The sequence below is a fragment of the Lethenteron reissneri genome, chromosome 16 (genome assembly GCF_015708825.2).
Source record: "Lethenteron reissneri isolate LAM-NWPU_2019-01 chromosome 16, ASM1570882v1, whole genome shotgun sequence".
In the NCBI taxonomy this organism is placed as follows: domain Eukaryota; kingdom Metazoa; phylum Chordata; class Hyperoartia; order Petromyzontiformes; family Petromyzontidae; genus Lethenteron; species Lethenteron reissneri.
Window position 1 is genome coordinate 13,572,102 of NC_083794.1, and position 27,387 is coordinate 13,599,488.

A 27,387-nucleotide genomic window follows, 5' to 3' on the forward strand; every position below is an offset into this window, starting at 1 on the left:
CTGGTCATTAAAAATGCATGGGCTTCAATGAGTTACATCAAAATGCAGCAGCTCCAGGCGTTAAGAACTGAAAGCCTCTCGGTTTTTTTTTGTCATGCCAGATTCCGTTTGCCGTTTGAAAATATTAGGGCGCTATGGATGACTGAGGACACAATACATTTTTACTTGAAAATAAGCCACCGTTTATGCGCGCGGATTAACAGATTAATGTGTGTGTTGCCTTATTAATGTTTTAATGAGATGTTCCTCGAGACTCACGCGACACCTCTCACATGAAATACCGCCGATTAAATATTTTGCGGCCGTAAATATCTTTTACGTTAAACCTTAAAATCGAAGTATGCACTAAAAGCGCATTAGCTGATGCTTCCATGTTGACAGACCAACAGCATATCGCCATAGCCTTACGCCACATTTCCCCCCCTCCCAACACATTTTCAGTCCACTAATAGCACAATAGCTTATCAATGATTTACTGCAGCGTCATTCAATACAGTGCTGTGTCTCAGCCTTTGAAGAAGAGCGATTGTTGAGGCAACACCGCACACGATTTCGCTTTCTGCTCTTGGTCGTGGAATCAGTTCCGGCAGCGCGTTCGCCGCTTGTTGCAGAGATTCGCGGTTCGAATCCAGCGGCCGCCCCGATCAATACTGCGTCGTGTATAATAACCGTGATAACAACACGCACCGCCTGCTTAACAGTGGACGTTAAAGACCCCAGGGCGTAATTCGCAAGAGTAGACCATTGATGTGGTGGCATGAGGGTCCGTAATTGCCAATTTCGAAAAAGTACCCGCAAGTGACTCTATTTGTATTATACAAAGTGACCCTGCTGCCAGCAGACTACTGCCCCGGATCACTCTTGCAAATGAGACTCTTCTTTGGCCCCTAGAATTCTCACGTTGTTAAACAAAATTCATTTGAAACTTGGCCTAGGAGAGAACAGGATAGAAAGCATGCTGGATAGATAGCAGATAACGCATAAGTCTGGAAGGCCAATAGGCTGATAGCCTAAACACAACAAAATCGAGGCTGAAAGCATGAATGCATTCGCTCTGCGATCCATCTGTCTGTCCGTAACAGCCCCCCCACTAACTCTTGTAACGATGACTCAATATGAACGACGCTGCAGTACAACGTTTTGGAGAATCGGCCAAATAGATGTCGGGTTGCCTGAAACTCGGGAGACAAAAAAACAAACCCCCACAACGTGTGCTAATGAATAAATCACAAAACCAGAGGCAAAAAGAAGCGCACACCATCTCTCTGCCTCCTCCCGATGCGGTCATCACGAGCGAAGTCATCTCACGACACCAACGCGTCCCCCTCTCATTGTGCAGCTTGACACTGTAACATTATCATTGTTATTATCCTCCTCCTCCTCGTCGCCGTCGTCGTCGTTGTTGTTGTTGCCCCATGAAATATTTTCGAGGCCAAACCCGCATGCTGGCGAGCGCGAGAGAGCGCACGCATCCACTGCGATCTTTCTCCCAACTCGTTTTCCGGCGCCGCAGAACCACCACGTCCGCTGCTGCGATGGAGCGGATGAGAATCAGCTCTGCGGGAGCGAGATGGAATTGTGCATCGCGAGACCCTGAGCGATAGCGACGGTTTCGGGGGGGGAGGGGGTGGGGGGGGGGCCTTCATCCGGTCGTGGATAGATCATGGTAGATGATGATTATGATGGACCTACGTAGAAAAATAAAAAAATAAAATGGTTTTTTTTAGACACGAGAAGGCAATGTCAGGTGCCGTTGAGCCTCGAGTGCCCTCTAACCCCGGGCCAAGCCTCGTCGGCGATCGTGGCCAGGGCTGCGCACGAATTGGCACCCACCCTCCCCCGCGGCTGAAATAAACACTTAAATAAGTAAACGCGTGTGGACTTGTCAATAAATAAACAAACCTCTCGCCCGAGCAAGAGGAGTTGTGTTTAATGATAGCAAACATTTAAGAAGAAGTAAAAAAAAACTGCCTCGCAGCCAGTAAATTAAACATGAAGAGAAAATTATCCCGCACACAGTAAATTATCCACACACACGTGCTGAATTATACACCGTGCTGCGAGTTTCACGGGCATGTGCCCCCCCCCCCCCCCCCCCCGCGGTCTGGCTACCACTCGCATACTAACAAAGCGGATTCCGCCCCTCTGCGGCGCGGTTTCCGGGATGTAGCGAGTGTCGTTCGGCACGATATCCCACGTACTTGACCATACCTCACCATACTTCATCAATCTGGGTGCTACTGCACAACAATGGTCGTTTCTTCTTAGTCCATGCCGCCAGGTGCGCTTCTGCGGCCGTCTGGAACGCTCTGCCGTCCAATATTAGAGACACCGGAGCCATGCACTTTCAAATCTCGATTGAACCCTCATTTCTTTAGAACTGCTTTTTGTGTTTTGTTTGTTATCCTTCTCCCGCGCCTCCGATTAGCACGGTTGGCTACGTACGGTGCGAAAGAAGTTCAACGTACGTACATCCATCCACAGGACCCTCCTTAACACCCCGACGTTTTGGCGATTTTCTCACGGCCCACGACCGTGTGCGGAGAAGGCTTTGGGCGCAGACTCCGCTGCCTTGCCCACCTCGCCGCGTGGCCAAATAGACAAACGCCCTCCGTCTACCGCAAGGGCGCGCGTCCTGCGTCGCGCGCGTCACTCGTGCGAGGAGGCGTGATCCGGGCACGAGACCCGGCTCAGCGAGACCAGGGCGCTCAGTCGGCCACGTCTCCCTCGTCCCATTTCTCTCCCATCGAGCGTTTCTCCCGGGGTCCCACGGCGAGATTGCCCTCCCCACCCCTCCGGCCCTCAAGGACAGAGGCAGGCAAGGCCAACCAGATGTTTGGTTTTCTGATGGGGGGGGGGGTGGAGCCTCCAAAAATAACTCCGATAGAGGGAAAATGTGCATTGAGCGCGGGACGTGGGGGGTGGGGGAGGGGGGGTCACGTTTGTTCGTCCATCTTGAAATCGCACGTCTCTGGAGACCCCCCCCCATCCCGAGCCATGCATCCTCTTTACAGAGCCGCTGTAAGGAGGGTCAATGCGCATCGATTGGGAAGCGATCACCCGCAGGCACGCGGAATCCTTCGCAGGCGAGCGCGGAGCCGCCCACAGCAATCCCACCCACGATTTGCGGCGCAGTTGCACCGCCTGCGCACTCGATCGTTACGCCGCCGTACCCGGTCTCCTCGCCGAGCAGCACCCCGACCGCGAGGTTGGAGACCCCGACCCCGAGCATCTGCAGCGATGTGGCGACTCCGTTGGCCGTGCCGAGGGTGGAGTACGGCACCACCATGGATATGGCCGGCCACATGCAGGCCTGCCGGGCGTCCCCGCGGGCCCACGCCACAGCAGCCGAAGGGACGGGCGGGCGGATGAGAGGTTAGAGCATCACGCGCCGCACGGAGACTTCGCTTTGCTTTAACAAAAAACTAAAAATACATTTGTTGAGGAGTGCCTCGTGTAGATTTTTTGTTTTTACACTGCTAAGGACATTCGATAGGTGAGGTGGGCCGGTTGCCTCGGAGGGCAAAGCTCCGAGCGGGCAGCGCTGAGATCGTGCGATCAGAGGCAGGCGGCCGCCCTCCGATTACGACGCGGTTCCCTCGAGTCCTGCGAGCCGATGGTCTCAGCTCGGTCACCGCTGACAGCAAAGCGATAAAAAATAAAAACAACAATCCATCGCGGCAAATTTGGTTCTTGTGCTTAATTTGGCCAAATCCCAGCTCGGAGGGTTAAAATATGAGAACGACAGTTCCGCGACGAATTTGACTCTCGCACGCCGCACGCAGCATGCGCGGGAGAGTCCTGCCTGCTCCCGTTCGGAGCGGAGGTCACTGTGGAGAGATCTCAGCGGAAGCTCAGCGATATCCGGTTCTGTGGGCCGTCCTCTAACATTCCAAATTAGCACCGCTGTGCGAGAGATCCAGATGGGTCCTTAACCGCGTGAAGTGACGCCCACAGCATGATCGGGACACACGGGGGGGGGGGTTGGCGAGGCGGGCGAGGAGGCGGTTTGGGTAAGAACACGTGTCGCATTATTGTAGGCGATTAATTTTTGTTATGTGCTGTTCAAGCTTTCTACTTGTGCGGCTGTAATCTCGCTAAACTCCAACTGGAGATTACCTTTCCTGCAACGCCTCCGCCGCCGCAGCGGCAGCTGATTGATGTTTACCTTCACTTTGGTTAACTGCGAAGCGCATTACGTAATTGCATATCTTCTGTTTAACCATTGCCTCGGTTCTCTGGGATGGGCGTGTTGTGTCTTTGTGTTTTTTTCTGAACGGTGCCCAAGCGCTTCAGTCATGCGACACGAATAAACTTCAGTGCCGGGATTTATGCACGGCCCCCAGCTGACACGTTTAAACTGCCCCGAGCCGTAAACATCGACCGCTGACCCACCGCCCTTTCTTTTTTAACGTCCCTACAGGAGAGAGACTTCCACAGCTCTAACCTCCTAACCCTAACCTTTGACCCCCCCCCGCTCCCCACTCACATTTCACCATGACCTATCGTTATCATCCCGCCTTGGAGGGAGAGGTCAGAACTTCCGTATTCTCCGCATTACAAAAGAGGCGCTTCTATCCCTCAACAGTATTTAAAAGCAAACGATTGAGATTACCGTCGCCCCATAATCCGGGAGGTGCACCACGTGTCTTTGTGACCGGATTTGTAGGACTTCGACACCAGGCACGTGTTTGGGGTTCGTCGTTCCCTCCATGGCGTCTTACGACCCCGAGAACGCGGCTAACGTAAACGCATAATGACGCAACCGACAAAAAAAAAAAACACCGCGACATTTATGAACGTGCCGGGAAGACTCACAGATTCCCCCAGAACAGCTGCCTCAACAACAAGGGTACGGGAATCCTGGGAAAACCAGGACGAGGTGGCGACTCCTACTGTGACCCGCGGTGACCTCTGCTCGGAGCGCTGCCCCCCTCCGAGAGCTGCCTGGTCACTCACCGTGCTCACGGAGTAGGCCACTCCGAGCCAGAGCGTGGAGGCGAGCGGGGGCAGGCCGCCATACGCCAACACGGGGAACACGGGAAGCGTGGAGGCCGCTGCCGCGCTGATCATGAACCCACGCTGTCCCACGCGGTCCTCCAGTGGGCAGAGACGCACGCGTGGGTGGGTGGGCGAGAACAGGCATTTAGGACGGCCAAATTGCTCACTCTCTACGTAAACGCTAAAGTACAGGAACGTTAAATAATTGCAGGCCCCAACAACCCCTTTGGGTTCCGTCCGGACTGAACGGGTCATTACCCGCTTAAGTAAAACAAATAAAGAAAAACTCTCAAAAGTATTCCCGTAAATGCGTGGAACTTATTTAATCTGGCGTTTTTCATCGTCCGCTGATTAAACAAAAAAATCCACGACCCCGCGGCCCCGCGGCCTCGGTCGAGTTCGTGGGCTGACGCGTGGGTTGGTGGCGATTAGGGAGGATGGGACCTTGAAATAAAAATTATCGATTTTTAGAACACCCGAGATATGTTTATGGCAAACATCGATTTACCAATGGATCGCTGTGGTTTTTTTTGTGTTGCGCCGTCCCTTGTGGCGACTGACCCAGGTTTTAGTGCCCCCGTCTGCCACCGCAGTGCAGCGCTTTGAACGTAACAGTTGGTACATTCCTCAGGTTCATGAACTGCATCACAACATAGATTTTTTTTTGTTAAACTTGTTTTTTACTTTTAAAGTCAAGCCGTGCCAGTGCGTCAGCCTGCGTACGAAGAAACTGGGGGGTTTTTTTCTTGCAGAAAAACGTGACGACCGATTACAGTGATAACATTGAATAATAATGCCATTTATTTTACCCAGGAAGCCCTCACCGAGTCCCCGTACTCCTTTGTCAGGCGGGCCCTGCTGGATGAGCAATGTTTGGCCAACTCCATCGTTGAGTGTTTGGCGTGCGGCAGGAAACCGGAGAACTTTGAGCAAGCACACGAGGCGCGCGTGGAGATCACGCTCAGAGCGCCACACAGATGCCATCTTCTGGGCCACTTTGAGCCCCGGGGCTACACAGCACCTCGGGACGTTCATCCAGGCTCTCTCTCTCTCTCTCTCGTGCAAGTACTGTGCACGGTAACCAGGCTAAAATGCCTGCTCCAGCTTCGAAGGTTCCAGACAATTCGTGCAGTCATTCGGTTGCAAACAAGATACAAGAGTCAAAAGCGCCGAGTAATCTGTTCATTATGCGAACACCGTCAGCTGTTCCTGAACAAGTGCACTGTGCTCCTCTTGCCAGTAAATGCTGATGGATTTTTTTTTCGCAGAACAGACAAATTATTCCGTGATTTTTTTTAATTTCACGTCTCCTTCGAAACACGGGCGTGGCGTTGGCCGCCCATCCCCTCGAGTGCAGTTCCAGCCTTCATTAGGTGCTCGCTCACAGCACTTGCCCCAGCAGTCTGTTAAGGCTACACGGGGGATCTTTGTCTTTGTTTGTGTACGTGCGTGTGGGAGCGTCGGCAGCACCAACCGTACCACGAGCACGCCAGACGCGGCGCACAGCACCATCGAGACCATGTACGTCGCGCCGACCACCAGGGACGCCTGCTCCTGGGAGAAGCCCTCGTACATGTCCTGGATGAACTTGCTGCGGGAGTGGGTGGGTTGGGGGGGGGGGCGGAATAAAACAGAATCCGAGCCATTAGCGGGGCGATCAACGGGCAATCCAACTCGGGGGGAGTCTCCGCTGGGCTTGCGGCAGCGCGCGAGTCTTTTGGCGGAATTGGAAGGAGGCGTGGGGAAGGTTTTTGCAATTTCGAGCCGTTCGTGCGGAACTGCCACCGTTGTCACCCGTTTAAAATGTATGGGATTATTACGCAGCGAATATCATGCAAAGCGAGCACGCTGCCGCGGAGGACTGTAACCGCGTTGGTTCATCCACTAGAAGCGAAAGTCTGAGTAGTATAAGTGGCAATGTAGCGTTTTTTTGCTTGCGAATCAAAGGCCAGATGATTGCGGGGTAGTGTCACTGCTGGGCTTTGAGGTCGAGTGTCTCCTGTGCAGCAGTAGCGGCTGTAGCAGCTGCAGCAGCTTTAGCGGGATCAGGTAGCGGTGGCGCGGGGAGGCGTCGACAGCCTTGGCGACGATGGCATCTTCAGGATCTCTCGATCGCTTGATCATCTCGATTGTCGCCCGCAACACGAAAAGCCAACGGCAGCCGATCGTTATGCGGAAAAACTCGGCGGCCGCTTGATGAAAAAAAGGAAAAAAATAAGAAGAATAAAAAGAATGGGTATTCGTACAGTTTTCAGATTTCATTCGCAAATCTTTCCAATGTAGGATTCGGCTTATTACGGCGGCACGCACAGCGGCCCGGCTGTCGGAGGCGATGCCGCGGGTTCTTGACAAAAGGTCATTCATCAAGGTCACCCCCGAGACGAAGCCGATTTTCCGATCCATCCTAACGAGCGCCGGGCGTCAAAAGATGGTTTCACCCTCCGGTGCACTTTCGCCTCGTCTAATAACGTGGCCTCCGGGAGCCTCCTTCTCCTGAAGCATGGTGTCATGGACGGACCCAGACGGGTCTCGCTTCCCGAGTTATTGCGCACGGCGGTGTCCGCGGAGATGCGTTTATTGACCTCTTCGTTTGATGCATGGCCCTGGCATTCAAATTTACGCATCTCCCGTAAGAAAAATCGTCCAACTTTTGTTCAGCCCCCCCGTCTAAATACCTTGCCGTACCTATGCTAATGTTTTAATTAATAATGACCCGTGCGCGTTTCACCTCGGCCGTTCCGCTGGACCTTAGGCGAGCACGGCGAGCGTGGAAATCGGTGTTTCCGCGGGTCTTGTTATTTACGTCCACAGAGTCGGCACTAAATTTCGGAAATTGTTATTTCGACCGCGAGGCCCCTGCCCCTTGGCACAATGGAACTACGATGCGCCTCTGTTTACGGTCCAGCCAGTCGGGTTTAAAGCGCACAGCCGGGCTCTTCGCTTGCTCAGGATGAAGCAAAGTTCCATTGAACCGTGCCTCGTTGTACCCAGGGCTGAATCTCTCACGGAAAAAAGTCACTCCCCCCCCCTCGCCAACCTCAACAATCTCCAACTCCCCAGACCCCGCCCTTCTTTCACCCTGCTCCCGACAGAGAGCGGAGAATATATTTTCTGGAGCTCAGCCCAGGACAATTCCAGCTAAAATTAAGTCCCGATTACATCCTCATTAAATGCAGGACCTGTCCGTCTGATTTGGCCGTGGCTTCTGCTGCTGCTGGAGCTGCTCACGGTCTCCCGTGGCGAGTAATTTTTTATCTTCAACGCTTGTCCAACGGAGGCACGCCGCAGCATCGTATCCCTCGCGCCATGCTCATGAATATCAGCAGCCGTGGTTTTATAAATGATGTTGACAGAACCCGTTGCTCGGCGTGCTCAGATATGAAGAGCGCTGCAATCCAGAATGCACATCACGCCACGTGTTTGCGAAGCCCGCATCACTGGCCATTCCACTCCAGCGCCGACACACCTGTGCCACCGCATGTGTTTTGGTTTAAGAAGTAATTTTTCGAAGGTGGAAATATCAGACGGATAAAACATTGCTCGGGAAGATTCGTTGAAGATTTTTTTTTAAGTTTGGATCTGTTCGGACGCATCTGTTCTTCCATCTACAACGGATTGCCTTTGATACTTTGACATCCGAGTCTAAAAATCAAATATATTTCTCAGAATCGATCCCCATGTCAATACCAGTTTCTGGAATTTAACGCAATTTTCTTTTCTCGTAAAGTTCATTTTTTTGTTTCGCTGGGAGGGGAAAACCTCGGCATGTTTTTGGCGTCTACAATCCCTGCCGCTGGAAATCATTCCCCCCCCCCCCCCCCCCCCGATTCCCAATTGTGGCCACTTTACGAGTCCCAATATTTCAATCAACCTTCCATTACGGCGCTCAGCTCCCCTTTCTTGGACCCGAAATGAAGGCCATTCCATTTGTTATTCTTACACCGACCATGGGGCTTACAGCCCGTCTTTAGATTTGATAGCCTCGCTGAAACAACTTATTCTCTTGTCATGCTCCATGGTCAGAGAGAGAGAGAGAGAAAGGCAGACTGTGCTGCAACAGAACACACACATCTGTTTGTTTAAAAATTGCAGCAGCAGCAGCAGCGTGTGCTCGCCAGAGATGATTTACATTCCTTACGTTTTTTTTTTGTTTCATTGACATCTCACGTGTCTGCGAGAGATTACGAGGAGGCACACGAGCGCGTTAATTATTTTTTTTGGTTGAGGCAGCGATGCCGTGCAAGCGCGAAGACTATTCCTATTAAACTTTAACCACGGTCGCTTTAGTAACACGCAGGGAGCACCGCTCTTATATTTAAGCCACAGATTTGGACCTACCTCGCCCTAGCCCTAAACGGCGTAACTGACTGGCCCCGCTTTTATGGAGGGGATTTTAAAATGTCAGAACCCTCTCTTGATTTTTTTTGGGGGCTTTTTGCTTTTACAGCAGCTCCTATATTTCCTAAGAAGAACAAAAAAACGTCCGTCCCTTCGGAATACGATGGCTCCACACGCTCGGGCTGCCCACGCCGTGGGTGATCCGTTGCCCTTTGGAGGGGATTAACCGGACCGTTACATTTTACTGCTCTTGTAAATTAGGTCCCTTTGCGAAAAGGTGAATTTTATTCCAAAAGGGCTCTCGCCTGCTTAGGGTGTGTAAGCACTGGGGATTCGAGTGAGTTGGCGCTCTCTCACGGTGGCCCATTTACGCCCGTCGTAACCCTACGGATTTCCTCGGAATACTTTCATGATTTAAACACTTAACTGGGGGCCTCTCGGCTCGTCATCTCGACCGCACGTTTTGACCACGTGATTTAATATTCCCGCACCCTTGCCCGTTTAAATGTTTTCATTATTATATATTTATAAAAAAATGTTTTATTATTATATATTTTTTGCCCCCCCAACATCACTGAATCATCCAGTTTTTCCATATCAATACCATCCCCTGCTCCCCTGCCATTGTTAGCATCGAGCCCAAGGTTATTTTGTGGCCGCGTTTGGACGGCGTGCAGTGCCGCACGATGCACAGCAGCCGTTGCGTGTCACGTCGACCGATGCTGCGCTTTCCACGAATTATTTCCATAACGAGGAACGCCGCCCCTCACCGTGGGCCCGGGAACGAACGTCTTTGTGAATGTGCAATGTGTGTGTGCACATGTGCTCACTAACAGCACTTGACCCTACAGTCTGTTAAGGCTATACGGGGGATCTTTGTGTGTGTGCGCATACGTACGTGCGTACGTGCGTGCGTGCGTGCATACGTACGTGCGTGTGTGTATGCAAGTGCGGGGCTTAATTTATCACCTCGATATTTTCCGGAGCGCGACTGGCTCGGCTGTCTCAGAGTAGGGATCATCGGCATAAGGCACTACCACTAGAGTACACAGTATGTATATCTTTAATAATCGCATATTATTGTACGCTGTATCCCGATCAACCTATGAACAGGTTTAGGACAAAATAGAGTGAGATGAATGTTAGATTGCCTAATAACGAATTCCTGGACGGTTCCAGCTGAAACGAAGTCCGTACTCTCGTGTGTACGAGCCAACTGGAGAGTGGCAGTGTAGAGGTTCGAGCATCGGTGAAAAAGAGCTTCATGGCTCATCGGATTCCTCCAGTCTAAATAAATATTGTGATTCGGATAGACCGCTGCAGCTACGAACCGGGCGACAAACAGAGTTAGATTCCTGATCAGTCAACGTCAGTGACGAATATCTGAACTTGCCCTGGGCATCCTTGACACGGCCTTAAATTGGTACCTAGCGCCGTGTGTAAACATCTGCAATGGGAGAGACACGGGTGGACGGGGTGTGGTGCCGTCCCTTCAGAAAGGTCCTGGCTAACGGCACTCACCCCAATAGTCTGCAAGCCTCTATGGAGGATCTTTGTAATTTTTCGTGTACGAATTGAAAACCAAAGCTAATAACCACCACCGTGCGCACAGCCCTTGCTGCAGAATAGATACACGACCAACAAACGCCCGAGCAATAATAATCACGCAACATCTGTGTCCAGACTAGGGGGGGGGGGGGGGGGAGGGTTTGCCAACTTTCTCTCGCGAGAGAGGAGAGTGCCCGTTTCGCCGTGCCATCTGCGTCGTGACGACGGTGCATTCGGCCTGCACCGTCGCTGTTACCGCACCGTTTCAATAGCCCCCGGGGGGTTGGCCGTGCATCAGAGGCGACGCGACGTGTCGTCGCCGGCGCGGGTCCGCGACGACGCTCATCGGCTTGCTCGTGGCGTTTACCGCGCGCGGGGAATATCGGCTCGGCGGGGACTCGCGCGGGAAGAAATGAGACTCGCTGCCGAGCTGTAGCCCTCCGGCGCTGGAGATGTTGCGAAGCGAGCCAGCGAGCCAGCGAGCCAGCGTGAGCCCACGCAGGCTCTGGCTTCACGCGAGGTCCACCTTCTGTCTCAGCAAGGGGGGGGGGGGGATCTCCAAATATTTGACTTAATCCGCTATCAGCTAAAGCTAATACGTCTGACCTGGCAATATCCCCTCCATCATTGCAATCATTTTGCACCGATGGATTAACCACAGGACAAACCAAGGTATTCTCTAGGTTTCAGTCTGAGTAAGCGCCTCTAATATACGAGTCGTAGGATTGGGTTTTATTATTTTTGAGACGCTCGCAAAGACATGCGACGAGTCCAAGAATGCACCCAACCTTATCAGATGTCAGCAGCCAAGCTGGATTTGAGCCTGGATAAAGCTGGGATAGGAGGTGACCACAATGCACAGGAGATTGCTTTTAGGGTACTGCTGGGCTACGCGCTGAGCAGCAGAGGGCAGTTGCAGCCAATTCCAATGCTGTACAGTACTTCTACGATCCCACGCCCGTGCTTTCTGCCTTCATCCCGCAGTGACCCGCGTGGTGAAGCATAGTCAAAGAGCCCCCCACTATCTGCACGGCGTGGAGAGGCTCTCATCCAAAAGGCCCCCCCCCCCTCCATACGTGGTCACATGTACAACCTCATGTCGTTTTCTGCTTTCGCTTCGTGCCACAACTTACCCAAGGCACCCATTACAGCTAAGTCATTATTGAATACTCCAATAACATTATTATTATTCGTGCGCGGTTGCTATTTACTTATTCTACAGTACTCCTGGCCATGGAAGCAGTTAAAATATTAATGCGGCATTAATTTAAGCCTCATTTAAATAGTCTGGTTACCGGTCAATTACAAGGGTACAGGCTGGAGTGGCTTGCGGTTTTTCGCCACCAATTCGAAGTGCTCGCGTCGGAGGAAACGTTATTCTTAACTTGGTCGGAGACGAAAACGACGAATAACAGTGGAGGAGAAAGTTCCGCGATTCCGGGCCAGTGGCGGTACGAAACCCATCGCAAAGTGTAAGCAACGAGCGCTAAACGCCGACGAGGATGCGAGCAGATGTTCGTGTCCGTTGGGTGCCTGAGCATACTTCACATTATAAACATGTTATTGCCCCAGAAGAAATGCGTCGGGCATACCAGGGGACGGCATTACATTTGGTAATCTTCACGCACGAAGGCAATGTTTTATTTTTGCGTCTACATTTCATTCGGCTCGCAGTCTGCACGCGCGTTTGTCAACGCTTTCCCCACCCCCCTGGCCCGCCTGCCGAAATATTTTCACGACGTTTCCTGGATACCCAACACATTCATCAATAACTCCGATCGGCGCGTATTTGGGATCTCTGCGTGTGTTAATGATCAGAAACACGGAACAAGTGATGACACGCGCGGAGGAACCTTGCGTGGGGCATCATAGCGAGAGATAGAAAGAGGACAGCGTGGATCAGGGAACGCAATGCAAAGTCAGAGACATCGAATCGATTGCAGAGGGAGGCGAGTGGCTCGGGACAGAACCCATTATGGCTGGAAGGGACAACAGCCAATGTATGAGACTGAAAACTATTTTTATTTTTATAAAACTATATATAATTTTTATAAAACTAAAATAAAAATTTTTTTTACCAGGTAAGGCCCACTGAGCTACGTAGCTCTTTTTCAGGAGCGACCAGGCCACAAATCGAAGCTCAACGAAAGTGGCTTGTTGTGCGTAAATGTCTAGCAGCCACAATACTCTAAACGCGTCAGTTTGATTCTCAATGTGGAGAGGAAAACCGGAGGACCCGAAGAAAAATCTACACGACCACGGGGAGAGAGAGAAAGAGAAGCATGCAAACTCCATATATACAGGTGTTAGGGTCAGCATTGAATCCACGACCTCCTGTATACCAGGCGAGGTAGTTAACACCTCCCCACAGCGGGCACCCTGGCAGCCCAAGGTGAGAAAGCACCCAAAGCGGCGAGCGCCGGACCACTCGAGAGACGAGGCCGGCGCACGCGGAGGCGCGAGACGGATCGTCGCACGTCCGCGAGTGGTGGCAACGGAATCCAGAGTTGTTACGTTCAACGCCTCTACAATTATTGACGATTCATTTATACGCAGGCATCGTTCACATCCCTTTGTCAAGCCACTCCTGGAAGAAAACCTCCTCCCTCCCCCACTCCCTGGGGGTCGTTTGACCACATTGCACTGCGTCTGTCATTGCTGATTGCTAAAGGGGGGACGGGATGGGACAAGATGATATCACTCAACACTGATGTTAGCCGTGACTGGAAGTCGAACCCAGGTGGTGGGATTTTAATGGTGCAGCACGCTACCCGGTGTCACATTTGCCCCGACAAAACCATTAATACCGACCGCAATGCTGCACATTACTCTATATCATTGGTAAAGGTTTCCTCTCTGATAAATCGCTCCCCGTTCTGTGCCCTGCTCGAATGAGTAAAGAGACGCATTATGCCCAGACCACAATCTAACGCTGGAGCTATAAAACCAAACTCCTACCGTCTCACCGGGCTCTCAGCTGCCCGCTCAAGCGCATGTTTCCCTGCCATCCCCGCCAACTTCGTGATCGCCCAATCTCTCTTCGATCCACACGCGGATCAATCCAGCCCCCCCATGGTTGGCAACCACACAAAGCCGGAACGTGGGGCTGATTGCGAGCAACGGGGTTGAGAAACGCGGCACGGGATGGCGACGGCCCTCCCTGGCAAAGCCGGCAATAGAAATGACCGCACCCTTGCGATGTCGAGTGCCCCGGCCACATTTGTATCCCCGATTTTTTTTAGTTTTGCGAGCGCCGCTGCCTCTCTCTCTCTCCACCTCCCGCCCGCCCGCCCTCTCTGCCCCTGCCGCTCTCCTCGTCCCGATTTGACGGCTCCCCCAGCGCTCGCCGTCGAGCGGGTGAGCGGCGAGCGTGTTTAGGCCGGGGGTGGGTGGAAGTGGGGGGGGTTGGGGAACCAATTCGACCCAGGTCCATCAACGAGCGCCACGGCCATCAACGTGGGGCCCTATCGCTCCGGAGGGGATTGATTGATAACACGATGTAACACGAGTTTTGTCCCTGGGTGGTGTTATTTTTTTAATTGCTTATGTCTACAAAGTATAGAAAATGGCTATTCTCACAAACTTTGCTTTTGTGACCAGGACTTTATGTGAAGAAATTACACAAACGCACACCACGTTTTCTCATTGAAAATAGGTACATTTCTAAATATCACTCTCCTGGTCACAAAAGCAAAGTTTGTGGGGAACAATAGCCATTTTCTGCACTTTTGAGGATAAGCAATTAGGAAATAACACTTTTACTACCCAGGGACAAAACAATGTTTTTGTTACACAGTGTGATCCACCACACTCAGAAATCATCCTCAGAAAATGTGATTTTTTTTGTCTCTCTCGGCCCCTCGAGGGAGACGTTTGCCGAGATGAGACGCCGTTCCAACGACGGACGTTGGCACCATCCTGACCCAGCCCATCTCCCACGGCCCCTTCCATTCTTTACGGAGGACAGCTGGGGCCACAAACAGCCATCCTCCGTATATATTATTATTTTTATTATCATAGATGAGCCGTTGGTATTGCATCCATATCCAGCCCTCTTAATCATGATCGTCGTACGTTTGACATTCGTACCATTCGAATAAAACGCAAGGTGCGGCTTCGTGGCCTCTTTTTCTCCTTCCAATTTAGCTATTGAGATCCACTGCGCTGCGTTTTCTTGTCCAGCGCCTTCGGAATGACGCCTCGGCTCCAGCCTCTCGCGCCGTGGGGGTGACCTCCAGCCTCCGTTGCCTCCAGCCGCCGTCGCTGTTGTCAATCATCAATCGCCGTCAGATGACGCTCTCCTAACGTGCCCATGACCCAGCAGCCTCCATCCATTTCAATTCTTTCCCCGATAGAAGTCGTTCTAACCCCACGCAGCCCCGCAGACCCACACCGCGGGAGCCCGAGACGAGAAGTTGTTAGATTCGATTTTGGACTTTTGTTTCGTGCGCCTTGCCGCTGCACGTAGCACTTTAAACGTTTTGCCAAATATAGAAATACGCTTGCTGCTGCTGCTATGGTGGTGCTGGTGGGTGGTCTGAGCCAGGTGCCGAATGTGTCCCTGCCCGCTCGCTGCAGGCTCGATGCTTCCACCTGCTGGGGGGTGGTGGCGCTGCTGCTGCTGCAGCACCGCCTCCACCGCCTCCACCTCCTCCCCCCGTGCTCGCTCGAGGCGAGCGGCGGTCGTGAGCGGCGGTCGTGAGCGACGTGTTGTGCGTACAAGGAGCTCATACCTGTCAACCCCTCATCAGTGCTCACACTATCACAGACCAATTCAGAGCTTATTGGTCACCCCCGTGCCCCTTATAAATATCATCCTACAAAGTCCCATCACAGGGAGAAACACAAATAGGATACAAATTTTGTTTCCCCGCATTGAAACGGCTCAGCGCCGTATGGACCTGAAAACTGAATTTCCCTGTGCAAGAATACAAGTAAAATACTTGCAATGATAATAATTCTAATGTATAGCCTCGGTCTATACACTAGACACGTGTCCGTCACGGGCGTTATTTAACCATACTTCACCACGCTGGTCAGTGTTTGCTGGTGAAGTTGGGGAGCGGTCGGGGGGGGGGCGGGGGGCTGGTAAGGGTCCAGAGCCGGTTGAGGGATCACTCCGCCACCTGATGTTAGCCGTAGCTGGGAATCGAACTCGGCTTTCGCCGTGCCCATGGCGCACTGCACTCACCACTGTCGCCGCCGCCTCTCCGCCCCGCGTCAGTAAATATGCGGTGATCAATGCACGATGCAAACGGCCGCGATTGCGTTGTGCGATTATCTCGCGCGAGCGCACGAGGGGTCGATTCGTGAAGGCATTGATGTCCTGCCGTCTCCTGGCCACCTCGCGGATGAAGCCGGCAAGATTTGATCTTCGCCAGGCGGTCTCCGCGCAGCGAGGGCGAACTCACGAGGCTCACTGGGCGCTTCACTTCCAGCAGCTTGACGAGGTTGGGCGGCACATTCGGCGCGAGTTGGTCGTAAGAGAGGAAGGCCGTAGGGATAGCACGCCAGACTGTGGCTGCTTTTGACGGCGAGTTTGTTGATGTGGCTGGCAAGCACACCAAAGGTTCGTTTGATCAATTCTTTAGTTTCCCCACTGCATCGGCTGTGGGAACTTATTTATATATGACACGACGCGTCTAATTTTCTGACCCAGTACTTTGCGCTGCCGTGCGATCGCCGAGAGGCACGGACCTGCCGTTGGCGATGAACGGGAAGATGGTGCTGTAGAAGCAGACGGTGGTGAGGACGAGCATCCAGTAGGTGCGCTTGAAGCGGCGAACGTCCGTGATGTTCTGCACCGAAAAAAAGAGAGTGCCACCCCCACGCACCTCACCGATTGCCCCAGGATTATTGGCCTCTTTCTCATTCCGATCAACGTACGAGTACGTCACCATATCTGTCTTCCGATTCCGCTCCGGTGGCGTACGACGTACGTGTACGTAGTCGGAACACAAAAACTCAACTAACTTAATCGGTGCGTCTTCAGATCGGAAGACTTACCGAGGGCTCCCACAATGCCATGCGGCAGGGCGGGTGGCACAGTTTGGTGCCAGCCATCGTACAGTGCGGTCGTGTCGCCGCGGTTCTCTGCGGCGATTACGACGTCTTTAAAAAAAAACAACAACGGCGCTGCGCCTCTCCAAATAAAATTAACGGCAACCGCTCGCGAGTTCTGAGATCCGGCAGTAAAGGGGGACACCCACATTGCAACTTGCAGACGTCTCGGAAGGGGGCGAAGGGTTAATCCTCGCGGGGACAATGGGAGATGAACGGACGGATCCACGAGGAGAAATCGGCTTTGGGCACGAGGGCCCATCCGGTTACAGTTCACTTGGTTCACGTCAGCGCCAGCTGTGGAATAATTTTAATCGGCCGTTCATTTATCCTCCCGCCCTCACCGCTCATCCATCTTTCTGACTGCCCAGCCTCACCGTTTGGTCCAAGGCTAAAGGACAATATGCAAAAAAATTTTCATACCATCTGCTGCTGACCGTTTTGGGAAATATCGCCCAAATGTTTCAGCTGCGCGCCGTAGACCTCGTTTCAAAAATGTCCCGCTCAAGAAACAAAGAGGAACTCGGTAGGGCAGCACCGATTGCGTCCGTGGTCCGCAGACCGTCAGGTGACCGATGGCCGCAGTTTTGCAGATCATCGATTGGTAACGGCTCTACTGAAGAGGAGCAACTGGGGTGAAAATACAGGCTGACAACAACAATCGATCAATGGATCGATGATGCGAAACTTCCAGGCGGTGGGGCCATACTCGTGCACCGGGCACGTGATCTGGGGGGGGGGGGGGGGGGGCGGGGGGGTTTAGGTGGGCGGGGGGGTTACCACGCTCTTGGCTTCGCGACGCAGTCCGGCGTAGAGGCCAAGCTGCTGCAGGCCCCTCTGGTCCAGGTAGCCCACCGTGCAGGCAGCTACGAGGCTCACGGCGCACAGCACTGCCCCTGCGCCGCCGCCACCGCCGCCGCCGCCACCGGGATAAGGGGGTTAATAACATCCTGACGGGAGGTGGACAGCCACAGAAAGCCCACGCTCGAAAGTCCGGTGGCAGATTTAGGCGTGGGGACTGCGGAATGAGCGATCGCTCCATCTGGTTCCCCTGGGGAGGGGGGGGGGGGGCGTTGGGGTGAGTGGTGGGGGGGTTGGAGAAACCTGGCACAATGCAAATTACCGTCGAATAAATGCACGGCTCTCACAGGTGCGGTTTTTCTCACTTCACAAAGCAGCCGGCGCATGGGGGGCCGCCGCGTCCGGGTGGGGGGGGGGGGCTCCGATCGTCTCACTGTCGCTCGGCGCATCTCCGTACCGGAGGAGCAAAAACCGATTCCCCCTCGGCAGCGAGCGGCGCGTTCCGCCATGCGGATCCGGCAAGGTCTCGCATCCCGTGCCCTGCCCGCCACCGCCCACTTCCCTGCCAGGCTTCCCAAGCCAGAATACATTTATGGGGGTTTTTTTTTTCCGTCCCATTCTCTGCACCTGCCACTGATAATTCTCCACTTGATATGAAATGCATGCAACTGGAAAAAATATGGGTTGCTCCGAAAAGGGCACGGCGAGATATATCGGTGACAAAATCAAATGGGATTTATGATCGTTTATCAGTTTGCGCTCAGCTCCGAGTGACTGCGTGAGCGTGTTTGTCTGTGTGTTTGTCTGTGTGTTTGTCTGTGTGGTTGAGTGTGTGTGTCTGTGTGTTTGAGTGTGTGCGTGTTTGTCTGTGTGTTTGTCTGTGTGTTTGAGTGTGTGCGTGTTTCTCTGTGTGTTTGAGTGTGTGAGTGTTTGTCTGTGTGTTTGTCTATGTGTTTGAGTGTGTGCGTGTTTGTCTGTGTGTTTGTCTGTGTGTTTGAGTGTGTGTCTGTGTGTTTGAGTGTGTTTGTCTGTGTGTTTGAGTGTGTTTGTCTGTGTGTTTGAGTGTGTGCGTGTTTCTCTGTGTGTTTAAGTGTGTGCGTGTTTGTCTGTGTGTTTGTCTGTGTGTTTGAGTGTGTGTCTGTGTGTTTGAGTGTGTGTCTGTGTGTTTGAGTGTGTGCGTGTTTGTCTGTGTGTTTGTCTGTGTGTTTGTCTGTGTTTGTCTGTGTGTTTGAGTGTGTGCGTGTTTCTCTGTGTGTTTGAGTGTGTGCGTGTTTGTCTGTGTGTTTGAGTGTGTGTCTGTGTGTTTGAGTGTGTGTCTGTGTGTTTGAGTGTGTGCGTGTTTGTCTGTGTGTTTGTCTGTGTGTTTGTCTGTGTTTGTCTGTGTGTTTGAGTGTGTGCGTGTTTCTCTGTGTGTTTGAGTGTGTGCGTGTTTGTCTGTGTGTTTGTCTGTGTGTTTGAGTGTGTGTGTCTGTGTGTTTGAGTGTGTGCGCGTTTGTTTGTGTGTTTGAGTGTTTGTTTATGTGGGGAGCCGTAGTACAGTGGCTACGAACCCGGACACCCAAGTTCGATTCCCGCTCACGGCCAACACCGGTGAAGATTATCCGAACCGGTACCTAGCCTCTCCTAGGTTGATTCAACCTCAAATGAGTACCTGGCGCGGTGTATAAAGATCAGCACTGGACGTGGTGTTGACCACCCCACCCATTACTGTGCCCTGCAGGCCTTCATAGGTGTTCGTTAACAGCACTTGCCCCAACAGTCTATTATAGGTTACATGGGGAGGGATCTTTGTCTTTGTGTTTATTGTGCATGTGTGCCCGTGCGTGTGTGTGCGTGTGTGCCCGTGCATGCGTGTGCCCGTGCATGCGTGTGCGTGTGCGCCCGTGTGTGTGCGTCTGTGCCCGTGCGTGTGCATGTGTGCCCGTGCGTGTGTGTGCGTGTGTGCCCGTGCGTGCGTGTGCGTGTGTGCCCGTGCGTGCGTGTGCGTGTGTGCCGTGCGTGCGTGTGTGCCGTGCGTGCGTGTGCGTGTGTGCCCGTGCGTGCGTGTGCGTGCGTGCCCGTGCGTGTGTGTGTGCCCGTGTGTGCCCGTGCGTGTGTGCGTGTGTGGCCGTGCGTGTGTGTGTGTGCGTGTGTGCCCGTGCGTGTGTACCCGTGCGTGGGTGTGCGTGTGTGCCCGTGCGTGTGCGTGCGTGCGTGTGCGTTTAAACAAACACCGGCCCACAGCGTCGCCTCCAGGCCGAAGCGGTGCTCGAAGCTCTCGGTGCAGAGGAAGTTGAGAACGCTGCCGAGTCTCGAGAAGGCGATGGTCACCCCGAACGCCATGGCCAGCTCTTTCTCACGGAACCAGAAGGCCACGATGCGGAACTGCACGACTTGAGAGAGGGAGGGAGGGGGACATCCCAGGTGGTTGATCACTTCTGGAAGGGAGGTCTGGCCATCGAGCACCTCATTGTAAAAAAAAAAATTGTCCACAAAGTCAACATTCGTCAATAACATATCGTGCTTCTTTGGCAATCCCTCACAGTCGAGGAGGATGTCCTCCCATCACTGCCTCATCTGTGGGTCCGAAGATTGCTGACGAGGCCAATCTGGGATCGACAGACTCGTCAATAACACGGTTGTGGCCTTAAAAAAAGAAAAATATATACATGTAATGCGGGACGTTTCAGCTAATGGCCCTTCTTCACAGCACGAAGCTTTATTATGAGCGTTTGCGACCACTGCCACCGCAGCATCGCCAACTATTTTTTTTATTTGTTCTCATTATTAACCGGCATGCTAATTTAGAATTCGGAATGAGGGCATTTTAGCGCAGATCGTAACAGCAATGCATCGACGGTGGCCCTGGTGAGGAAACGGGGAGACAAGTGACAAGAATAATAATGATGATAGCAGCAGCAGCTCACGGAATTCAACGTTATCCACAGGCTCTGTCCACAGCGCGCGGCTGGTGCGGGCTAAGAATGGGTCCTCCGGATTCCCCCCTCCACGTTCAGAATCAACATCACACGCGTTCACAGTATTTGGCCGCTGTACATTTCCACGTGATAAGCCACTTCGTTAAGTTATCATTTGTGGCCAGGTCGCTTCTGAAAAGAAAAGCGACATAGTTCAGTGGGGGCTTACCTAGTAAAATAAAAATTGTTTTAGTTTAGAATGCTGAAGGGATGTCGTGAAGTCACAGCAGGCAAGACGAACGAATTAGGAAATGCTTCAAAGTAAATCGGTCATCAGATCGCCACGCGTGCGCCTAGTGTGATGGCACGCACAAAGACGAAGATCCCCCGTGTAGCCTTCAGCAGACTGTTGGGGCAAGTGCTGTTAGCGAGCACCTATCAAGGCCGGCACCACGCCCGTGACCCTTCATCTCCCCAGTGCTAGCGATGTTTACTACTACAACCTAGGCGAGGAGGCACAGGACCGATTCAAATAATAATCGCTGGCGTTGGCCGTGGGCGGCAATCGAACTCGGGTGACCCGGGTTCGTAGCGCGGTGCGCGCTCACCGCTACACTACCGCTCCCCACCACGCACACGCACACACGCACGCACACACACACACGGACACGCGCACACAGGCGCACGCACACACACACACGCGCGCACACACACACGTGCGCACACGCGCACGCACACGCGCGCACACACACGCACACGCGCACGTGCACACACACGCACGCACACGCGCACACACACGCACGTACACGCGCACACACACACGCACACACGCACAACTCTGTGCACCATTAATCTGCTGTGAATTCAATACGGGGGGTGACGATGCTTGAAGTGAGAGTGCCAAAAATGAAAATTGGTTATACGGCCCTGATGAACTTGGTAATTACCTGATTATTACATTTATAAAGAGAAGTTTTAGTGTGTGATGAAACATTAACGAGTCACCTAACCAGAATTGAATGAGGTAATTACGATTAATGGTCTGCCGATACAGTAAAAGAGAAAACACTTTATAAAAACAACGTTCATATAAAAGAACAAAAAGTTACATTCCCCGGGGGGGAGGGGTGGACAAGCTCCCTCTTAGCGACGTTTCAACAACATGCAACAAATAATAACTAATTCCCCACTTTGAACCATCATCGCGGGGTGGAAGCTGGTGGTTCGACTTTCCGCCTCCCTCTCTCAGCTTTTCTAATGAATCCCGCCCGCCTCCTCCCCCCCCCCACCAACACGTCTCCTGCCTGCTGCCTCCTGCCTGGCTGCCTGGCTGCCTCCTGCTGCCTCCCGTGCAGGATCTGTGCTCGGAACGTCACTTCCGCGACATTCGCACGGCGAGCGAGCGAGCGAGAGGCAGTGGCAGTGCCCTCAGGAGGATGCTGCGTGGAACACACGACATGTAGAGATGGAAACATGTTTTTGCTTGAACGCATTGAATTGTCATTGCGGAGCAATTGAAACAAAGACAAAGATCCCCCGTGTAGCCTTGACAGACTGTAGGGGCAAGTGCTGTTAGCGAGCACCGATGAAGGCCGGCACGGCACACGAATGGGGTGGGTGGCCAGCACCACGCCCGGCCGCCTTTGTCTCCGCAGCGGCGATGTTTACACACCGTACCAGGTTCACATTTGAGGCTGAGTCGACCTAGGGGAGGCTCACGACCTGTTCAGATAATCGCCACTGGTGTTGGCCGTGAGCGTGAATCGAACCCGGGTCGCCGGGTTCATAGCGCAGCGTAGCGCTAACCGCTACACCACCGCTCTCCACAGTTGAAACACACCCACACACACCCACACACACCCCACACAAACCCACACACATCCACACACCTACACCCACACACACCCCACACACACACACACCCACACACACCCACACACACCCACTCACACACACACCCACACACATCCATACACACTCACACACACATCCACACACACCCACACACACCCCCTCACACCCACACACACACCCACACACCCCACATACGCACGCGGTTCAAACTTCGCCGTGCGGCGCAAAAGTGAAAGGAAATATCCTCGATTTTTTTCATTTCCTCCCAAACCTGCGTTTCTCGCCGTGCACCAGAAGAGTCGCCAAAATGTTTAAAAGGGGAATAAAAGGCAACCCCCAACCGTTACGCGTGCTAGAGGATCCCACGCACGCAAGCGGAGACGTTGCGAGGCCGGTGACCTCCCCCGGGGTGGGGTGGTGGGGGCAGCCAAAGAATCCCCACAGCATGCCGCCGTGCTGGCGAGTGGCGAGCAAGCGAGGAGGGACTCGGGGTCGCTGGAGAGAGCCATCGGCCTCCTCCTACCCCCCCCCGTCCCTCTCGTGCCGCCAACCAACAGATACATTTCACACTCAGCCGCCGCCAAAAAGTCTGCTCATCGGCAACAGCAAGTTGCAACGGCATCGTCGTCATTAGCACGCGGGTCTGTTTCGCTGCTGGATGATGACTCTCCCCAGGTATTAATTCTAGATTTGAAGCTTTCGTGACTGCAGGATTCATATTCTTAGGTTTTTCGGTAAAGTCACGTAGGTAAAAAAAAATAATTAATAAAAGTTAAATAAAAAATTAAATAAAAATCACGATGTTTCGGAGGCAACACAAGCTTGATACAAGCTATCGTGCTGTGACGGTTCCACCTGAAGACGGAAGCTTGTGTTGCCTCCGAAACGTCGTGATTTTTATTTTATTTTTATTTTACTTTTATTAATTTAAATTTTTTACCTACGTGACTTTACCGAAAAACCTAATAATATGAATATCTCCCCAGATAGTTCGTCCATCTCTCGCGCAGTCCCGGGATGTAAGCCGGCTGTCCGGCAGCACTTGCACGCAAGCCCGATCCGTTGCTCGATCTCAGCGGGGGCCGTCGTGTTGGAGGTGTTCCCCCTCCCGTTGGGCTGCAACTCCTTCACGTTATCCCGGATCGTTGGGCATCGTCCCCTCTAGGGAAGTGTTCTGACCATGTCCATTTACTTTCCGTAACGGTCAATAATGTCGGTGTCTCTCACTTGCGTCCGTTCCCTAATCCACGTGGTTACTCTTCCTTGCTCAAAAACATCGAGATGGAGATAGTAAATCTTGACTTAAAGCTTTCGTGACTGCAAGAAATCATATTCTTTGGGTCTTTCGGTAAAGTCACGGAGATAGGTTCAAAGAACATTAGGAATGATGACGATCGCTTATGTTGCGATCGAAACGTTGTATTTTTTCGTTATTTTGTTAAGTTCTTTGAACCTATGTGACTTTACCAAAAGACCCAAAGAATATGGAAAGTAATTTGAACAAAAATCTGACAAGTGCACAGAGAAACCCCCGTATACTGTAAACAGCATTACCATCGCTCTTCAAACACTACAGAGCCACGGTTCGCATCAGGGAATGTCTCTTTTGCTACACTCGTGCTTTCTAAAAGGCCTTGCACCGTATTGCATTTCCATAGACATTAGGAACCAGACCCAAGCCGTGCCAACATGGCCCTGCTAGGCTCGTTTATTCTGCCAACGCTCCACCCCGCTCGCTCGCTCCCCATCCCTCATCTCTGCAGCGCGGGGGAATGTAATATATTTATATCATGTTATTGTATGCTTGGATTAGCTTACACTACCCAAACCAAAACATATTACTTTTACGTGATTTCATTCGACATTTGTCTCAACGTAAATCTGGCTCACATGGGAATCCCAGCCGAGGGCCCATCACCCACGCTGCCGGGTTTCGCGAAGCCGGGCCGGCTCAGGTTTGAAAGCGGTCAAGGGCCGGCCACGGGCGTGAGTGCCCAGCACAGGCGGAGGGAGGAGGCCTGCCACACTGTCGACGCATCGGACTGACACATCCGTCACCACTCGGGCACGAGGGCCAAGACGAGGGGCTTTGACCGGCAAACGCCGTGGCTTGGCATTGGCTCACACTCTGCACCGCGTGTTCAGCCACCCATCCCCAAGGCACCGTGTGAGCGCTTTGTGCCCGACGGAGCGTCGCCCGAAAAAGGCATCCCGCTGCCCATGCGATGGGATGCACGTTGCGTTGCCGCCACTTACGGTTTCAAGGATTTGCATGCATTGAGGCCAAGCAAATAAACCAGTAGCGCGTGAAGACAATGCCCAAATGACTTTCACCTCTCTCTCTGTAATGCACTATTAGCCCCGGCATATGTTACCGTGTTCTTTTGATTATAAAATGCATCCTCTTAAAATACACATCCCTAATGACACGTGACCTAATACCGCCAAGAGAAAGCCCGCCGAGATGCGCATTATGCTTTCGTTCCGTTTCCCGGCTTAGCAATATGATAAATTGAAAACTGCTTTTAAATATTTTTTTTCATGTAAATTGCAGTCATTTATTTCCTCACTGAATATATATGCTTGGTTCTTTCGGTAAAGTCACGTAGATAGAAAATGTAATATTAATGATAAATAAATTAAAATGAAAAATAAAAGCAAAAAACCATGACGTTTCGATCGCAACACAAGCGGTCTTCATCAGGAATTCATATTCTTGGTCTTTCGGTAAAGTCACGTAGATAGATTCAAAGGAAATATGCAATTTTTTGTTATTTTCTTTGAACCTATCTACGTGACTTTACCGAAAGACCCAAGAATATGCGCTGAATATGTTCCACTGAATATGTTCCACTGATTATAATCACCTAAATATGTTCCACTGATTATGTTCCACTGATTATGTTCCACTGATTATGTTCCACCAAAAATGTTCCACCAAAAATGTTCCACTGAATATGTTCCACTGAATATGTTTCACTGAAAATGTTCCACTGAATATGTTCCACTGAATATGTTCCACTAAAAATGTTCCACTGAATATGTTCCACTAAAAATGTTCCACTGAATATGTTCCACTGAATATGTTCCACCAAAAATGTTCCGCGTTGCCGGTGGAGCGGGGTTGGCACACGTGACCGGTACCCGCAGCCAAAGCCAGAGGTGTACACGATGTGGCGTGCCGGGAGCGGAAATAATTTCCCGGTCTCGAACCCAGACGGACCCCACTGGAATGAATCCCCGGCGAGTCACGAACGCTTCACATTCACGTCGTGTTGCTGTCAGAATGCGAACACCCTTCGTGGGTACCTGTAATGGGACCCCTTTTGCCAGTATCGCGATGTTGAAAACTCAAAAAAAGGCTTTTCCCATGATGGCATAAATACAGGAAGTGTTAACATGTTCAAACACCACACAGGAACCTGTCATCAAGGCATTAACCACACATAATTGTGGTGGGGAAAAAACTTTTGATAATTTATGCACTGTCCTTGAAACTGATTGGCCTACACCAGAGACATATTCTTTCATGGCTTTGTGGTACCAAATGCTATCGAGAGAAAGGCTGCCAAAAAGGCAAATAGTACAAGGACGTTGCCAATACCAACGCATTCATAGCTCGACTTAAAGCGGTTAAATGTATCGTGGGGATGAATTTGGATGGCGCAACATTTTTGCCATTGGTCGGGTGCCGTGGTCTGCGCGTTCTCTGTTGCCAGGGTCCACACGGAGACGATTATCTCTGGGGAGGCTCACGACGGAGGTAATAATTCACTTCTCTGCTTACTCACCTCTTCTCTGATATAATAAATATGCCAAGAATTGATGATGCCAAAATAACCCCGAAAAACTACGCACAATAATTCATCCTTTTCTCTGATTCACGATTCTTATCCCCTGTTCAGTCTTTTTGATAATTAATAACAGCCCTGTGAAAGTCAACAACACAAGAGTTATTTCTTATTTCGCTGCCATAGATCTCATTCATGGAGCGATAAGATCGGTTCACGCACTGGAGCCGGATGGATTGTGGCATCGCAGGGCCATGACGGATGGCGATGGCATGGGGAGGCCTTCATCCAGCAGTGGATTGATTACAGCCGATGATGACGATACGAAGTCTCTGTAGCACGGTGTTGGGGGAGTATCTATAGAACCTGCATCATCAGCCATGATCAATCCGCTGCTGGCTGAAGGTGTCGCCACCCCGTCGCCATTTTTCACGACCCTGCGACGTGACGATAAACATAGCACCTGCGCACGAGCCGAATTCATTGCTCCATCTCCACGATGGCCGTCACGTAGCCCGTCGTCCCCTTGACGTCTACTGGTGGCCTACGCTGGAGAGCAGCAGGGAGCAGGCGACGCAGCAGAGTTTGCGTGCACCATCGCCGGTACGGCGAAGGTGCCCTACATGTGTTGAATACGAGGATTAAATTTCGTGTCGCCACTGCCCCTTATGGACAGAGCTAAGCTCCAACACTCCGGATGGATCTGGGCGTCAGCATTGTGTCCGGCTGGCGATCGACGTTGTAACAGCGTCAGCCGTTGGTGCCCCCCTTTCCGCGGCTACCACCCCCCCCCCCGCGTCTCACCGGGGCCCCCCCGCCTTGCACCGTGCCCCCCCCGCCTCGCACCATGCCCCCCCCCCCCCCCCCGCGCCTCTTACTGATGAGCGAGACGTTCCCGCAGCCGAAGAGCACCCGCCCGGCGAGCATGAGGGCGAGCATGGAGTGTGTGGAGTCGCGGAGTCGGACGGAGAGCGCGAAGAGCAGCGAGCCGAGCACGCAGAACGACGAGAAGAGCATCACGGAGACTACGGGGCGGGGGCGGGGGGCACAGCGCACAGGGGTCAGCGGGGTCAGCGGGGTCAGCGGGGTCAGAAGGA

At 52.4% G+C, this 27,387-nt stretch overlaps 1 protein-coding gene across 1 annotated transcript in view; it reads right to left on the reverse strand.

The window, feature by feature from the left end:
* LOC133342820 (major facilitator superfamily domain-containing protein 1-like) overlaps positions 1 to 27,387 on the reverse strand; it is a 42,836-nt gene that overhangs the window by 8,215 nt on the left and 7,234 nt on the right. The window contains exons 5-11 of the mRNA XM_061552120.1: positions 27,169 to 27,315; positions 19,962 to 20,120; positions 17,728 to 17,843; positions 16,585 to 16,685; positions 6,481 to 6,592; positions 4,960 to 5,097; positions 3,174 to 3,313 (exon numbers count right to left, since the gene is read on the reverse strand). Coding sequence (XP_061408104.1) covers positions 3,174 to 3,313; positions 4,960 to 5,097; positions 6,481 to 6,592; positions 16,585 to 16,685; positions 17,728 to 17,843; positions 19,962 to 20,120; positions 27,169 to 27,315 — 913 coding nt within the window. The remainder of the gene's footprint in view (positions 1 to 3,173; positions 3,314 to 4,959; positions 5,098 to 6,480; positions 6,593 to 16,584; positions 16,686 to 17,727; positions 17,844 to 19,961; positions 20,121 to 27,168; positions 27,316 to 27,387) is intronic.